The sequence below is a fragment of the Stegodyphus dumicola genome, chromosome 1, assembly GCF_044657685.1.
Source record: "Stegodyphus dumicola isolate Sdum_Otavi_A_Nest chromosome 1, ASM4465768v1".
Lineage (NCBI taxonomy): Eukaryota > Metazoa > Arthropoda > Arachnida > Araneae > Eresidae > Stegodyphus > Stegodyphus dumicola.
In genome coordinates, this window is record NC_140768.1 from 132,637,461 (window position 1) to 132,656,702 (window position 19,242).

The 19,242-nt window shown below is 35.4% G+C and overlaps 1 protein-coding gene across 4 annotated transcripts in view; it reads right to left on the reverse strand.

Annotated features, from left to right (window-relative positions):
- The window catches only part of LOC118204090 (uncharacterized), a 150,234-nt gene that overhangs the window by 113,549 nt on the left and 17,443 nt on the right, over positions 1–19,242 (reverse strand). For all 4 annotated transcript variants that reach the window (XM_085820777.1, XM_085820770.1, XM_085820765.1 and 1 more), the window contains exon 3: positions 10,683–10,893. In XM_085820777.1, the coding sequence (XP_085676903.1) occupies positions 10,683–10,893 (211 nt within the window). The remainder of the gene's footprint in view (positions 1–10,682; positions 10,894–19,242) is intronic.

Here is a 19,242-nt window from a genome sequence, read left to right on the forward strand (position 1 = left end):
TATTGTCATAAATTCAAATGTTGGCATCGATAATGCAAAGATGAATAATTACAAATTATCAAAGCTGGCAGGAACTAATGCAGCTAACAAGCGGAGGACAGAAACACACTCTGTCTTACACTCCAAAAACCTCAGTTTAAAAATTGTCTAAGTGATTTGCATTCAGTTAAGGAAATAGAAATGGGAAATTACAGTAAAGGCTGAAATTATAAACAACTGGGTAATTTACACAATAATAACTGTACATATCTTTGAAGAGTAATTTTCTTTCTCTTTATGTATTCAGTTTCTTTCTTCAACGCGTTTCCTTTGCATTTTAGAATTTTTGGATTTAATTAAAGATTTCTGTTATATTAAAAAAAAAAAACCTCAATGCATTTAAAGAGTATAGAAAAAGCTGCTAATTTTATTTCTTTAGTAATATGAACATTCAGGAGAAATATGAAAAATATATGGCAAGGGCCAGTTACAGAATTGGTGTGACAGAATTTTTAGAATTTAGTGACACACCGTGCAACAAAAAGCTTTTAGAAGCTCATAGAATTTAGATTAGGCATTGGAAGCAGAATTTAGGATCCTTAGAGATTGCACCAGATGGGAAAATGCCTAGTGCCAGCCCTGAGTATGATGCATTAAAGATATATTAAATGAATCTTTTAAATTATCAGTTTTCAATTTCTTTATTAATAAAAACATTCCTTTCTATAATGCCTGTCTATGTGATAAAAAGCATTTTTGACATTTTCCATACTTGTGTCTAGTGAACAGTAGAGAAAATAAAAAGAAGATAAACATGTTAGGATTCTAGTACCAGAAGTAAAACATTCAAATATTACGTTTTCATTGTTCTTCCAGATGTTCTCCAAAAAGTAAGAAATTCATCGCAAACTTTCTGTAAAATACATCCATTACAAGGTAGTACTATCGAGACATTTTTCATTTTGTGCTATTTGTCTGGAATATTCTAAAATCGTGGGTCTATAAATCTTGCCTTCAAATCCTTCTAAACTTTCCAAGCTGCAATGCCTAAAATCCTGATGAAAAATTACCCTTACCAATTCTGTAACAGCAAAAAGTCAGAAATATTTTGAGGGGAAAAAGTGTAAAATTAATTTTATAGAGATAAATGATGCATATTCTGATAATTCTGAGATGATTACATGGGGAAAAACTCTTACTATGAAAAAATTAAAAAGAAGTCATTTTTAATTAATTAAATAGCTATTTTGCTTTTGCTAAGAACTTCATAAATTGTGCTTTATAGCTTTATACCTTGTTTATTTTTCAAATTCAAAATATTATATAATAAATGGACAAAATGGAACTTTATATGACAGAGAAAAATAAAAAATGTTTTATTTTAATGTTGTTTTTTAAATATAATTCCGATATACACTGGTGTGCAAAAATTAAGGACGAGACGGTTTTTTCAATATAACTTTGTACAAAAGCTTTCCAAATCAACACATTTAATACCATCAGATCCCCAATACGTAAGGACATGAGTAATGTAAGCAACACTTACTAAAAGAGAAATCAGAGGGATAAAAAGAAGCTTCATTGAAAAAGTAGCATGGAGCGCAATGCGATTGAAGGCTGAAACATCTCTGTGATGGGTGTCCAGCAAGAAACATCCAGTCTTTAATAGGGGATATGATCTCCCCTGACTGCTAGGCAGGTTTCACAGCGTCTGCCCATGCTGAGAATGAGGGTGTCAATGAGTTGTTGAGGCATTGCTGCCCATTCGTCTTGCACTACCAATCGAAGCTACGGAATCGTTACTGGTGGGTAAGGTACGAGCTGCCAAGCATCTGCCTAGAAAATCCCATACATGCTCGATGGGATTGAGATCCGGAGATCGTGCCGGCCAATCCATACGTTCAATATCCTCACTCTCTAAGAGCTGTTCGGCAGCTACTATGCGATGACATGGTGCATTGTCGTCCATGAAAAGGAACTGCGGACCCATAGCCCCTCTAAAAAGACGCGCATATGGAAGAAGAATCTCGTTACAATAACGGGTCCCGTTGACTGAACCTGCGTCAAAGATGTGAAGGTCTGTACGACTACCAAGCATGATGCCTCCCCAAACAAGAACACCGCCACCTCCATACCTGTCCGTTTCAATGATGTTCGAGGGATGATTGCGGCTTCCCCGCTCTCTCCAGATGAGTATGCGATGAGAATCGCTATTCAGACTGAATCTGCTCTCATCTGTAAAGAGTACTCGTCCCCATTCATTGTCTCTCTGATTCCGGTGTTCCCGGCACCACAGAGAACACCTTCTCCGATGGGCAGGCGTTAGAGGTACACACCGTACAGGGCGTCGTGCAAGCAGACGACCACCGTGCAGTCTTCTGGCCATGGTAAAACGTGATATCGGTCGTCCAGTCGCCTGTTTCGTGTGTCTAGCGATTTCTCCCGCTGTCTGCCGCCTGTTTCTTCTGGCCTGTAAGGCAATATACCGGTCATCTGCGGGTGTGGTTCCTCGTGGACGACCACTACTAAACCCCCGGATAGCTGTTCCTGTAGTTTGAAATTGTCTCCAAAGTCGTGGAACGATGCTGTGAGCAATTCCGAACTCTGCAGCCACACTTGTCACACTGCGGCCTTCCTCCACCTTCCCAATGATTCGACCTCGGGTAAAAGCATCCAGATGTCGTCTAACAGATTGATTATTCACCATTTCTTGCTGAGTGTCACATTCTTGCCACTAGATGGCGGGCATCTCTTCCTTTACCTTTACTGTAATCGAGTTCTGAGAATGAGACTAGATTGGAACTGCTCTGAGGAGCGTAAAGACGAAACTTCAGAGAATTAAAATGTACTGTCTTAAAATAATTATCACCTACCTTGTAAATAGTGTATATTAGCTTTTTATTTGAATAAATAAGTAAAAGACAAGGTGGCCTGTTAATTGTAATAGAAACTCTTACTGGAAAACTTAGTAATTATTATTAGAAATTATTAGAAGATTATTAGAAGCCTGGCACTGCAAACACTGAAGATGCAGCAGGTAAGGAATTTTACATTAATTTTATTGTAAATAGAAGAACCTGATGCAACATTTTTATGGCGCCCGAACAGGGACGCCAGGTTTTTTGAAAAGTTCTAATAAAGTGAATTCAAAAGCTGAATATTAAAATTGAAGATTCTAATACTTGTCCTTGAAGTATTCAGCAAAAGAATAATTTTGTTTTCTAAGTAAGAGTTAAATATTTGTTTTTCATGAGACGTATATTTTTTGTGTAAGTGTTTGAATCTAAGAAAGATAATGGCAGAAGTAGATAAATTAAAAAAGAAATGAAGTATCTTAAGAACTGCCATTACAAAACTATTTAAGAAAATCGAAAGTGAATTAAATAAATCTGAAGGTAGTATTAATGAGCTCGAAGAATTGTTAGAACAGCTTAATGTTAAAACTGAAACACTATCTAATGCTGATGTAGAAGTTGAACCAATTCTGAGTGTAGATGAATTCGAAATTACAGAACAATATCGCGAGAAGATAACATTATGGAAATTCAGGCTTAAGAAACGGATTAAGGAACTTAATCATGACTTAAATGCACCGAACACTCAGCAAAATATGAAAGACACACCTAATGTTAAATTACCAAAACTTTCGATTCCCATATTTTATGGGAACAGTAGTCAATGGCTTACTTTTTGGAATAGTTTTGAGTCCTCAATACATAATAACGAATCATTGAACAAAGTAGACAAATTTAATTACCTGAAAGCATATTTAGGCAGAACAGCTGCTAGTTGCGTTCAAGGACTTCCATTATTGCCAAAACATTATGATTCAGCAATTCAAATCTTACACGACCGTTTTGGAAGGAGAAACATTCTTATTAATGCGCACATGAATAATTCGCTGAATGTTGAATCATTAAAAAACGCGAATGACATAAAAACATTTCGTAATTTGTATGATAAAGTACAAACACAGATTAGATGTCTCGAAGCGTTAGATGTTGTATCGGAATCTTACAGCGCTTTGCTGTGTCCGATGATTTTGAAGTTATTGCTTTCAGAATTAACGCTTGAATTTCATAGAACACAAAATGTTGGCACCGATTATAACATAAAAGATTTAATGTCTTTTTTACATGCAGAACTTTCATCTCGCGAACGCACAAGGTCAACAGTTTCGCAACAGCAAAAAGTATCCGATCGGCGACAGTCTTCTTCCCCCCTGCAACGAAAAGTGCATATGGTCTCTCAAGTAGACATAATAAACCAAAGACTTCGACCGCTACAGATTTGTTTACAAAATCTGAATCAGGGAGGAAAATATGAATTGCGTCTTCTGTAATCAATTCCACAAGATTTATGACTGTAGTTTCGTTTCCGGCTTATCATTACATGAAAAAAGGGACATTTTAAAAAGGAAATGTGCTTGCTATAAATGCCTAAAACCCGACCATTTAGCACGAAACTGCAGAACAAAAATAACTTGTTCTATTTGTAAAAAACAACATGCAACTATTATGTGTAATAAACAAAATCCTTATGTCGAAGTTTCAAAAATTAAAAAAGACGAACAGATAGAAAATAAAGTACTTTCAAATCAAGCAGGATGTTCAGAAGTATATTTGCAAACTTTAGTTGATCACATATATGGAAGAAGGAATAATAACCAATTTGTTCGAGCGATAATTGACACCGGAAGTCAAAACTCATACATAAGCAGGTATGCAGCAGAAAGGTTACAATTAAGAAGCTTAGGTGAACAAAGTGTAACCCATGGACTTTTCGGTGGCATAGAAGTTTCGCAAAAACATAAACATTATAGAATAAAATTGGGTAGCGTAGATAAACGGTATAATTGCGAAATCAATGTATTAGATGAAAGAAAAATATGTTCTGCGGTCCCTAAAATCAAAAATATACACTGGATTAGGGAACTTAGAAGAAGAGGATTTTACGTCAGTGATGATTTTGAAAATGGAAATTGCAGATTATTCCAGGAGAACCCCCAAGAGATTCATTTATTGTTTAGGGGCAGATGTTGCTGCAAATTTATTTACAGGTAAAATTGAAGTTCTTCCTTGGGGAAGATTAGTTGCTGTAAGTACAAGACTTGGGTGGACAGTCATGGGGAAAGCGAACACTGACAATTATGAAATAGAAAATTCCTTTTCACCGATTTCGTTATCTTTACATATTTCTGATGCCACGCTGTCAGAACTGTGGAGGCTTGATGTTATCGGAATAACAGATCCAGTTACAAAGAAGGCTAGAGAGGAAAGGGATTTGCAAGCAAAATTGCAGTTCGAAAATTCTGTATCTCTAAACGAAGAGGGGCGTTATGAAGTCGCACTTCCATGGACGGAAAATGATGTACCACTCTCTACCCACAAGGATTTAGCTTTGAAACATCTACAATCTACCACCCAGAAACTTCTATCTCAAAATTTATTTTCTTCATACAATGCAGTTTTTAATGACTGGTGTAACTTAGGAGTGATTGAAGAAGTTAAAGAAAATATAGCGGTAGACTATGGACATTATTTGCCACATAGGCCGGTGATCAAAGAAAATAGCTCAACACCAATTCGACCGGTGTTTGATGAGTCTGCGAGGAAACAATCGTCTCCTTCTTTAAATCAGTGTTTGGAGTGTGGACCAAATTTGATAGAACTAATTCCTTCCTTCTCTTTTGTTGAGATTTCGGGAAGGCAAGTTTGCTGCTATAGCAGACATTGAAAAGGCTTTTTTACAGATCAGTGTAAGGCCTCAAGATAGAGACTGGCTTCTGTTTTTCTGGTGGAATGATGTGGAAGAAAAGAAAACGAAAATATTTCGTCATACTAGAGTAGTAATTGGGGTTAAGAGTAGTCCTTTCCTTTTGGCAGCTGTTATAGAATTCCATCTACAAAAGTACATGAAAAATTCTTCATATGATACGGAGATGATAGCTAAACTCTTGCTTCTACGTAGATAACGTTGTTGCCAGTTTTGTCAAAAAATCCGAGATGATCCAGTTCTCCGAAAAATCTCGAGAAATAATGTATGAAGGAAAGTTTAATCTTCAAGGTTGGTTACATAACGGAGATAACTTGAAACAGGAAACTATTTCACCCGTATTGGGTCTGTTATGGAACTCTCAGAAAGATAATTTAACTTTGAATCTGAATTGGCTAGAAGATTTTGAAATGGGTATAATAACGAAGAGAACAATTCTCGCTGTAACACACAAAATATTTGATCCTGTTGGAATTCTGAGTCCTGTTCTCTTGTACCCTAAAATATTGTTGCAGAACCTATGGAAAACGGGAATTTCTTGGGATACTGAAGTCGACGAGAGTACAAAACAAAATTTTGTGAATTGGTATAAAAGCCTTTTTCTCTTAAAAGAAATATCCCTCCTACGCTGGATACATTCCAGCAAGGACAATAGGAAGTTCTGCAGCATTCACACATTCTGTGATGCCAGTAGTAATGCGTATGCTGCTGCAGTTTTCTTGAGAACTGTGACGAATTCTGGAGTTGAAGTTCATCTGTTGGCATCGAAGTCTAGGGCAGCTCCCGTGAAACGTATTACGATCCCTCGTCTGGAATTGATAGCTTCCGCGATAGGTGCCAGACTATACTCTTCTGTTTTAAATGGTTTACAATGGCAAAATGTGGAAACGCATTTTTGGACGGATTCTACAACAGTTTCGACGTGTATTCAAAGGGAAGAGATTGTCTGGGCTGTCTTTGTGGAAAACAGAGTCAGGGAGATTAGGAAACTGATGGATCCAAAAACGTGGAAACATATTGCTGGAACAAAAAATCCAGCTGACCTCCCATCAAGAAGTTGCACCGCTAAACAACTTTTAGCAGTTAGATGGTGGGAGGGTCCCGACTGACTGAAGAAAAATCAGGAAGAATGGCCTAGACAAAGGGAAATACCGGACATGGAAATAGTGAATTCAGAAAAAAGGAAATCAGTTATTTCTGCACTAAATATGCAAAGGGTAGAACATTTTTTTTTTTGAGAAATATTCATCTTACCACAAAATGTTAAGAATAACTGCTTGGATATGCAGATTTATCAACAACTGCAGAAGACCAGATTCTAAACAATCAGGAGAACTCACTGTGCCTGAGATAGAAACCGTAGAAAAGAAAATACGCAAGATAATACAGATAGAAGCATTTGGCAAAAAACTTAAAGTTAGAAACCTTTGTACCTTTTTTGACTCAGATGGCCTTATTCGGTTAAAGACCAAGATTACTAGAAAAGAAGAAGAAGAAAATTTTCTCTGTCCAATTGTATTGCCCTCAAATCATGACTTAGTTCATAGATTAATTTTAGATTACCATTTGTGACTATCCCACGCTGGTGTGCAATTCGTACTAGCCAATATTCGACAGAAATTCTGGGTCCTGAGAGGAAGAAAAACAGTACGTAAAGTTCTTATGAAGTGTGTTCGCTGTAGAAGATATAGCGCAAAGAATATAGAGACTGTTCCAGCACCTCTTCCTGAAGATCGAGTTCGAGATGCTCTGGTGTTTGAAGTGACCGGAGTCGATGTAGCCGGTCCTCTTTATTTAAGGAAAGAAAAAAAAGGCATGGATCTTGCTCTTTACTTGCGCAGTCTATCGCGCGATACATCTTGAGCTGATAGAAAGTTTATCAACAAATGCGTTCATCTTGGAATTAAGGAGATTTATTGCCAGAAGAGGTCGTCCAAGTATTATTTACAGCGACAATGGCACTAATTTCGTTGGAACTGAAAATCTGTTAAGATCGATAGATCGGAAAGAAATAGAATGTCATTCAACTAGTATGAGAATACAGAGGAAGTTTAATCCCCCAACTGCTTCATGGTGGGGCGGTTGGTGGGAGAGGTTGGTACAAACAGTGAAGAAGATGTTAAGAAATGTTCTCGGAAAGTCCTGTGTCTCTTACGAGGAAATGTTGACTATACTTTGTGATATCGAATCAGTGATTAACTCAAGACCCCTTACGTACCTTTCAGAAGATCCAAATGATCTTACGGCACTAACTCCTTCAATGTTTCTACAAGATGTGCACGACGTCGGAGTACCAGACTTAGACTACCTGGATACAAATCAATCTGACAAAAAGATACAAGTTCTTGCAGAACTTAAGAGAACATTTTCGCAAAAGATTTCGTGATGAATATTTAGCTATCCTAGTGAAAAAACCATCTAAACGATCTACTCAGACTATCAACAAAAATGACTTGGTGTTTGTCGGCAGCGACAACAAGAATAGATTGAGCCAGATATAAGAGAATAGATTAAGAATATAAGATATAAGAGAATAGATTGGCCAATAGGTCGTGTTGTAGAAATGTATCCTGGGAAAGACAACGAAGTACGTGTTGTCAAAGTGAAAACTGCAACGGGTGAATTTCTAAGACCCGTGAAACGTATTTATCCTCTCGAACTTGATAGACCTAACTTGTTTAGTGACTTCACCATGAACAGAAAAAACTCTGCCGATAAGTGTGACAGTGATATGAACTATCAAACTAGATATGGATGTAAAACTGTAAAACCTGTTACATATTTTTAAATTGCGATACTAATTTTTGTTTCTTTTCAGTATTTTAGAAATTTAATTGTCCTAACAGTAGTCAATTGGAACATGTTATCTGGATATGGTATGAATGTAATGCAGAAAATGTTTAGATGTGTAATCCTTCTTTGTAAGTATTAATTTTAGAGCATTAGTTACTTTTCATATTTGTTAAAGTTGTACTTGAATTTTTGTTTGATTATTGATAAATTTTGTTTTGATTTTCCCATCTTATCGAGGTAAAATCAAAAGGTGGGAGGATGTCACATTCTTGCCACTAGATTACGGGCATGTCTTCCTTTACCTTTTCTGTAATTGAGTTCTGAGAACGAGACTAGATTGGAACCACTCTGAGGAGCGTAAAGACGAAACTTCAGACTCAGAATTAAAATGTACTGTCTTAAAATAATTATCACCTACCTTGTAAATAGTGTATATTAGCTTTTTATTTGAATAAATAAGTAAAAGACAAGATGGCCTGTTAATTGTAATAGAAACTCTTACTGGAAAACGTGATTATTAGAAGCCTGGCGTTGCGAACACTGAAGATGCAGCAGGTAAGGAATTTTACATTAATTTTATTGTAAATAGAAGAACCTGATGCAACACTGAGGCAGCAACTTGGTGTGATTTTAACTGCTATTTTAACTGCGTGCAATCTCTTTGCCAGAAATACTGATCTTACACCGACAACATGCTTTATACTACTCAGACACTCCCCCATTACGTCTACCTGCATATCTGCGCATGTGCTACCGTACATCACCTTACTTAATCTCCTGATTGGTCTTTCTGTCCACTCTGCCTCTTCGTTCAGCTGATATGCTAATTTTTTGACTTCGTCCTTAATTTTTGCACACCAGTGTATTACTATTATTTTAATGAAATTTACCAAGTTTAGAATAATTTAAAAAATTCATTAAAAAATCCCCAGATCTTGGAATTAAAAATTTTCTATAGAAACTGATCTTAAAATTGCCAAAATGTTGATATATGCTAAATTTAGAACCGTTTAATAAAAGAATTCCCATCCCTAAAAGTGAAAAGTTTTTCATTAGAAAAAATAAAATCTTCTTAGAAGAGCTCTTCATTAGAAAAAATAAAATGATTTCAAAATGCTTATGTTTCACTTTTGCTCAGAAACTTGAGTATCCCACCATTTATATTAAAAATGGGAACAAATTATAACCCATGAACCCATTCAAAAAATAACAATATTTGTCAGATAATCGGCAAAAATATTCCTCCAAAATACTAATTCACACTCAAATAGCAGTCATAAAAACAGACAGAAATTTCAGATGGATTAAAATTAAGGACCTAAAATCGATTTTTAAAAAAAAAAAAACTAAGAACTTTAAGAACCGTATGAACCCTGTATATAATATGTACAATAACACACATATGCATGTAAATTAAAATTATGTTATTAAAGTACATTTCATAAAATTATTTTTAAAGAAATATTTCTACAGCTGCTTATATTTTTACTTAAAATGAAAGCTATACTTGAAGACTGTTTAGTTTTAATGGAATCCACTTCAAATTACTGTTTCAGATACTTACAGCTTTAAACAATTGTTAATTTGAAGGTGTATTCTTTAAAATCTTATCACAGTCATTGCTATGAAAACTAAGACATCTCACTTTTTACACTATGTATTTTCATATCAGTGCAGTGCTAGTGCCTTATTAAATAATTTTACCATTTCATACAATGTTGTTTTTACAAAATTCTACAAGAAAGCACTACCAGCATTGTAATGCTGCATGTTTTGAAATATCTTTGAAAGCTACTAATTCTATTTTGGTAAGGTCCTCTCCAGTGGGAACTTTGTTAGCCCTGGAAAAATAGGTAAGTACATGTTCTCCTTCCAGCTGATAAAGTAATAAAATATACAACTTTATCTGATAAAGAGAGGAAAATTACAGAATTAAAGAGAAAAGTCAGCAAAAATATATCAACTCTGAGCTTTAAAACAAAAAAAAATTGTAATTTTGAACGCACAGTCCCAATTAAAATTAATGGGAATAATTTTATGTTCTATGTTACTAGCAATGCTAAGATTCACTTCTTTTATTTCATGCATTACATTTCTAATTGCATTAAGGAAACAAACTGAAGAAAGGTACTTACTCATTCTCTCTTCTACAGCCAAGCACTCTGGACAAAACCACTGACCAGACGGAATACTCTTCAGAGGAGGAGAAAGACACTTACAATGATATCCTAAATCACAACAATCACACAGCAGTAGTTTCTCTCCCTCACTACTCTTTGAGCATATTTCACAATATACAGATATATCATAAAGTACCCGCTCCTTTTTTCGCCTACAAGGCTTAACCTGAAATTATAAAACAATAATTTCATATACTTCTATCCAACAAATCTCAAATTTTCCTATTTTAAATGAAATGTTTTTCTTCTTAAATTATCCAAATGTAAGTACCTTACTTCAATGGTCTCAAAATGGCAACCTCGAAGCAACTATACAGCCTACAAAGACATTTCGAATCTGCATTTGTTGCAAATGCATACGCAATTTATATTATTTTCATTTCCAATAAAAACAAACATGAATTATGCACCAGACTGTTTAGTTTTAATGGAATAAGGTAATTAAATTACAATGTGATATAAATCTTACTCATAAGCTATATCCGGACGAGTACGATTGCAAAGAAACGATAGACATCCCAAAACATTTCTATAACGACAATTCATCATTTCAGTCGTTTCTTCTTGTGTACTGGGACTTTGAGACTTTGAGTATTTCACACCTTTAACTATTGGAAGGGAAGTAATTTGTATTTTAAAAGACTTAAATCGATCAACTATGTCTTCTATATATAATTGCTGATGAATTAAAACACTATTGTTCTCATATTCAAACTCCACACCCAGAAGCTTTCTTGTTTTACCTAAAATTTTCAAATCAAAATGTGAACTCAGGACTTTTAATATCCTTTTGGCCTGAACTTCACTTTTCCCAAACACAACTATATCATCAACATAAACCAACAGAATGACAAAATCTTTAAAACGATAGACACAATTACACCACTCAAACTTGATGAACCCTAGGTTACATAGTGTTCTATCCAACTCATAGTACCATAGAGGCCCACCAGCGGCCGAGCGGTAAAGACGCTGAACACTGCCAGTTCGGTCCAAGGTTCGAATCCCGCGAACGGGCTGGCTGCATGGGCATTTTCGTGGTTTTCCCCATGTGTAACGTGTATACGAGCCAGTTTCCCTTAGAAAGTCCTCCATGAAAGACATCCCTCCCCTTATGCAGATAGCCCTAGTGTGCTTTGCCATAATTAAAAACACCAAAAATACACACCATAGTACCATAATCGGCCACTCTGATGCAAACCATGCAAGGCTCTATCTAAGCGACACACAAAAGTTTCTTTATCTCGCTCCACAAAACCCTGTGGTTGGGACATGTAAATTTCCTCTGATAAAGGAGCATAGAGATAGGCACTTTTGACGTCACATTGTATATTTGCCCATCCAAGGTGTGCAACTAAAAGGGAGAAAAAGAGCCTTATTACTGAAAAGTTGACTACAGGAGAGTAGGTTTCATCATAGGTATCGTATTTAATTTGCCGATAACCCTGAGCCACTAAACGAGCTTTAAAACGAACAATGTTTCCAAATTCGTCACGTTTAATGTTGAAAATCCACCTGCAACCCAGTGGAGTCTTGTCTTTAGGAAGTGGAACAAGATGCCATACCTTATGCTTTCGCATGTTGGCCATTTCCTCTTCCATTGCCTCTATCCATTTAAGCTTTTCTGCAGATTTCATTGCCTGGTTATTAGTGTTTGGAATTGAAACATCTAGTCAGCTATCTCGGGTATACGACGTTGAAGGAGTACCAGTTGGGTCGATTTCACCACTATAAGTATTGCTTCATTTGAAATCAAACAAGGTAGGATCATACTGAATATTATGTTCAGTGCAATACCTTTCTACATCATTTGGTGATCGTACTCTTTGATTACACCCCCTCTCAAAATAATACACATCCGTACGAGTGCCGTCTGGCCTTGGAACAGGTTTACGAAGCCAAGTTACTTGTCTCAATGTAGATTGAGTGTCAGTGCCAATTGTAGAAGAAGGTATATTGGTATCGGTTCTTTCCTCTATTTCAGGAAAATAGCCAACTGGAGTATCAGTGGATTGGAACTCTACCCTTTCTTCAGATTCCAAATCAGGTAGGGTGCCCAGTGCAGCTCCACTGCCACTTTTCTGCATTCCAATCGACTCTTTAAAAGTAGCATTTAGGGTTTCTACTACCTTTTGCTCATTTTCCAACCAAATCTTGTACCCTTTTGTTCGTACACTGTACCCAATCAATCGGCCCTTTGTTGCCTTTGGATCAAGTTTAGAATTTCTTTTAGCCTTTGGAATTCCCACAAAGACAATCGTTCCAAATGCCTTAAGATGACGTACTGATGGTTTCCGCTTAGTGTATAATTCAAATGGGGTCCTATCTTGGCCCTTATGACAGATTCTATTAAATGAATATGCAAAATACATTACTGCATCTGACCAAAATTCGGAACTCATTCCACTATCGTGTAAGATTGCACGTACATTATTTAGAGCTGTCTGATTAAATCTCTCACAAACTCCATTCTCTTCTGGAGTATATACATCTGTAAATTCATGCTTTACACCATTTTTATTACAATATGACCTGAATTGATCGTTATCATATTCTCACCCATTGTCACTCCTAAAGTATTTCAATCTAAGGTTCAAAGATCTTTCCGCACGTGCTATATGCCTTTCAAATACTTCAAACACCTGACTTTTCTCCACAATGGGGTACACTACCACGTAACGAGAATATTCGTCAATAAAGGAAACGAAATAACGTTCACCATTCCTACCTGGAATGTTAATAGGTCCCCATACATCAGAGAAAACCCTTTCAAGCGGTCTCTTTACTTGAATACCTTCTAAGGGTCTATAGGAGATTTGTCTTTGCTTATTGATTTGGCAATGTTCACAAAACAAATTAGGTGAGTGCTTTAACACGGGAAGACCTCGAACTGAATGTCTCTCACTAGTTCTGACAATAGTATCATAATTTATATGACCAAACCGACCATGCCATAATTCACTATTATTATGCTGAACTGTGGATGCCTGAAATTTCACAGATTTGCCCCCCTTTTTGATTATTTTCGGGAACACATGATAGTTACTTCCTATCAACTTAGCCTTGTACAAAGTTGAATTCTCATCATCAGTAACTTTAATTTGCCCATTTTTACCATAAAATCTCGCTCCATTGATATCCACCCTAGGTACAGATATTAAATTTCGTCTCAGTTCAGGTGAATATAACACATCTTTAAGCAAAATAACCGTATCCCCAAATTTCATTTTAACAGTACCCTTCCCATGAATTGGAAAAGTTACCCCATCAATAGCTACTAGCATATTCTCATTTTTCACAGGAGAAAAAGTATCAAACAATTCTCGATTTTTACAAAAATGATGAGATGCAGCCGTATCAAAAATCCAACTATCATCATTTTCTTCCAAATTGTTAACATTGGCTTTAGCTATAAAATGGGACTGTGCATGGGAATTATTACTTTTACTCAACTTGAGTTTATTCTTACACTTAGAAGATGTTTTATTACTACTAGATACAGCTGAGGAAACAGAAGAAGCAGGTGAGGGTGATCTGGAAAAGTTACCTCTCATTCTACAGTATTTTTGAATATGACCTGGACGGCCACATTTATAACACTTGAGCCCTTTAATCTGCTTAAATTTGGGTTCACAGTTAGTACTTTTAACTTCTATAGTCTTATTGGAGTTTTCCCTATCTATCTCTCTTAAATTAAGACGCGTTTCCTCTGCTAGAATTTCAAGTTCAACATTTTTAAAAATGAACTTTTCATCTGGCCACCTCAAAATATTTTGAACTACTTGATCAAATTTATCTGGAAGGAATCTAAGAAACTGGAAACATATATATACGTCTCTTACAGCCTGATTAATATCAGCTAACTGTTCAGTTACACGTTTTAATCTAGAAGAAAAGAAACTATCATTTGGCTTTCATTTGGCTTAATTTTGCAATTTAAGAACTCTGAAAACAGGGACATATGTCTTGACCGATAATCTGGCTGCAAATATTTGGCAAGCATATTCCATGCCACTACTGGGTCATAAATTTCACATATCAAGTTTCTATATTCAGGGCATACATTCATATAAATTAACGATAATGCCAATAGACTTCTATTTTGAAAGTCGGCAATAATTTCTTTTGCAATACCCTTAACATCATCCAAATCAGGACATTTTTCAATACCTTTGACCAAAAGCCATGCATTTTTTTCATTCAAGACAAACTTCATATCTTTGGACCATGTAAAATAAATACATGCATCAAGTTTAGCAATATTATGCACGACACTAACAGTAGCCATATTTGAATTTTAACAAAAATCGCCCCCCAATCTCTTAAGTCCTAAATTAACTTTAAACTTCAAAAGTCTGCACTAAAATAACTCAGGAGCTGGGCCCATAACCAAAATGATGCTAAAGCAAAGTTTAAAGTTTAAAGAAATTAAACATTTAGCAGTAGTAGCAATGAAAGCTCCCTGAGATATGTTGTGCAGACATTGAAGACAATAAAAGATTTTGAACTTAACCAATTTATTAAAAATATAATAAAGAATAAAAACACAAAAATAAATGTCAACAATATTAGAGTATTAGGAAAAATATAATATAATCATCATTCATCAAATATTTTTACCTGTACTCCAAAACACTGGCATTCTATACAAACAAAAAAAATGTCCTAAACAGTGACTATGCGGCCTAAAAATAAAGCTGGCTACCCATTCAATAAGTCCATAATCAATGGTCAAGAAAAACACCTGAAAATTTAAATGTGAAAACACTTAAAACCGGCCTAACTCTGTTTGCACAAGGAGTTGTCGCCTCTCACGTATTTTTAATTCTGCCTTCATTGAAGAAACATGGATGCCGCCCACGGCAATCACTCACAGGATAGCCCCCGGAACCGAAGAACTTTAATCTGGAACCATCATCTCGCAAATCCGGAATCAAGGCATTTTTTCACCGGACTGCATGCATCCTTTTGAAGGGGCTGGAAACAGCTCACTTACTTGCCGGAAAACCAGGAACTAGAAGGGTTGAGCCAGAGCGACGCGAGATACTTATAGCAGAAGTAGGAATGACGTCATCTCACGGCAACCAATCAGCTATCGGCACGAATCGGCTTTTCAGATGACGTAACATCATGTTTCGTTTTTGCATCTCAATTAGGTTGAAACAGTCCGTTCTCAATGAAAACAGTGGCAGCAAGAAAAAGAAGTAGAAGTAACTTATTATATTATATTAAAATAAGGACTAAACTAAATAAACATTTCAAGGAGGAGAGATGATGCAGTAAAAGGTTTTAAAAATAAGCTATATTTTCCAACAATGTGCGTAAGACCTTTACGGCTGCGCATATGCGTGTGCGCATGCACATAATATGTTTACGCATGTGCGTTTAATGTATAACGGACGGTATAAGCTAAAATTATCTAATTATCTATTTCAGTTAATGTTGCAGATTGCGTTGTTCCTTAATCTTCGAATTGGATCCGGCTTATTATTTTTTGCAAACAGTTAGAGCAATTTTATAAAAGTAAGCTTGAACTTTCGATTATGTCAAATAGAATTTCCGATGCTGGAGCTCCCAAAGGATCTACAAAGCCAAAGTATATTTCGACGTCGATCAAACAAAAAGTGGAATTGCTGCAAAAAATGGATAAAGGCATTAAAGGCATATTCTTTGTTTATCTAACCATTTCGAAATCTGTTTATCAATTTCACGCTGCTCTGCGGCCGGGGGGGGGAGGGAACACCGCAGCGCGCAATGAATTGGAAGTTGATCTGTCAGCACTATCCTTATCTTCAGGGCAGATGTTTTTATCTTATTTGGCTTATAATTCCTTACTAAATGTAGTATTTCATCTCGATGTACTCCGTCTTTGATATGATTTAAATCAAATATTTCGTCATTATAATCCGCTTCCAAGAGCGAAGAAAGTAACAGAGGTTATTGAAAACGAAAAAATTTCGATTGACAAATTAGTCGGTATTCTCGACACAGCAATTATAGGACTTGAACAGCGGAACTTTGTAACTGAACAAGAAATTATGTCTGTTTATAGAATTAAAGAGAATGTATTATCACATAAAAAACGAAACAACTTAAACAACTTACATTGAAAGAAATGTTTAATAAAATAAACAAACAAATATTAAGCTTTTTTTTTTTTTTTTTTTTTAAATTTTGATACCCTTTAGATCATAATTGTTCTTTATTTCATAAATTATGGTTTCATATTTTTAATTTTATAATTTCTGCATGCCATCTTACCAGATTTAAACTGATGATCTATAATCTGGAATCGCCTGACGAGTCCGGATTAACGACTTTTGACTGTATAGTATTTTATAACTTTTATTTGTACTTGTCATCAGTTATGAATTTTTGCACTAAGAATAGTTGCTTTGTTGGGAGGTTTCTTTTCTTTTCTTTTTTTTTTTTTTTTTTTCCCCAAAGTTGAAAATTAATAAGAAAGAAGCCAATTGACCAATGAGCATTTACAATCTGTGATGAAGCTAATTTCTAGCAATTTCTGTCCAAGGCTTATAGACTTTATTAAAATCGAAAGGCCATCGAGTGTCATGCTATAATTAAGAATAAAAAAGTTTATAATTATGTGCATAGAAACATATGTATTTTTATTTGTGCTTTGAAGAAAAATTTTATAACAGACTAGTTTGTTATACAGTACAAAGTCTCTAATCCGGACCTCAAAGCCACAAACTTACGTATGAGCGTAATACATTTTAATACATTAACAATTTAATGCGCGTTTGATGCGTGTGTCCGCTAGGCATGCGCATAAAGCCAGTATAGCGTTTACCCATGCGCGCTTCCGATAGTGAAGAAAGTAACAGAGAACATTTTTGAAAACAAAAAAATTTCGATTAACAAGTTAGTCGATATTCTCGACACAGCAATTACAGGACTTGAACAGTGGAACTTTATAACTGAACAAGAAATTATGTCTGTTTATAGAATTAAAGAGAAAGTACTAGTACCAAAAACGAAGCAACTTAAACAACTTACATTGATAGAAATGTTTACTAAAGTAAACAAGTAAATATTAAGCTTTTTTTTTTTTTTTTTTTTTTTTTTTTTTAAGTTTTGATACCCTTTAGATCATAATTGCTCTTTATTTCATAAATTACGGTTTCATATTTTTAATTGTATTATTTCTGCATGCCATCTTACCAGATTTAAATTGATGATCTATAATCCGGAAAAACCCCTAATCCGGAATTTATGAAGTCTTGACGAGTCCAGATTATGGACTTTGTACTGTAATTGGGAATCAGGGTTCGATTCCGGACACGGAGCATCAGTTATAATTAATTTCTAAGTTTTGCCTCACTTGTTAAATATCTCTGAAAACTTTATAAATTTTCATAATTTGTTTATTTTTAATTACTTATTTTATGATTAATTAAACATATTAAAAGTATTTGAAAGGAAAATCAGTCTAAGAATTTAATATGAGGGCTATTCACAGTAACATACGTTTCATTGCTGTGCGGCAAGAGGTAGTCCTAGTATCCTCATCTTGGTGTCAGAGTGTCTACTGAATCCTTATGTATCCGGTTGTAATCGTTTACAGCATGTATTGCTTCTGCTTTGTTCACTGTGAATGTTTAAAATATGTGCAGCAATAGAAAATCCTGCCAATTGTGAAGTGCATTCAGTGATTAGATTTTTGTTCACAAAAAAATTGAGAACAACTGAAAATTATCAAGAACTTTGTACAGCGTGTAGAAACGACGTAATAAGTGAAGCCGGAGTGAGACAATGGTGCATCATGTTAAAAAATGGTGGCATAAATTTTCCCAAGGAAGCATGAAGTGGCCGGCCAAGGGTTGTTAATGATTATCCTAAGATCCCTAAGATTGATTGCTGAAAAGATTCACGAAATACACCACTTCACAATTTCGAAGCTCTCACTTTCGGAGTTTCCTCAAATTTCACGAACTTTTGTTTGGTGTTGTGATGCAATATCTAGGCTGTCATAAGTTTTGTTCCAGATAGGTACAAAACTCTTGTCAGAAGACCACAAAAAGCAGCACAGGGCAGCAACTTTGACACTTCTCGAACCATACCATGAACAGTGTATCGCTTCTCGATTGTGTCGTAATAGGAGACGAGACTTGAGTAAAGTTCGTCACTTGTGTGTGCCTGGCCTGCAACACTGTGCTTTGACGATGATGAGGAACTGCATTCAAGCATCCGTGCATGGTTGAAGTCTTAGGTAGCAACTTTCTATGACGATGCAATTAACAAGCTCGTCTACCATTATGATAGTTGTCTTAGTTTATATGAAGATTATGCAAAAAAATAACTGAATAATGTGCCTTTCAAATGTAAATAATAAAAAAATTTTTACTTTCATTTGTTAGTCTAAAGCAGCAATTTGCCCAGAAGGACTATTAATTTCACTTTGGCACTTTGATTTGGTTCACTATAGATGTCAGTTCACGTTCTAAATTCTTGCCACCAAATATTACAGTCCTGCATTATATTTAAAGAAATT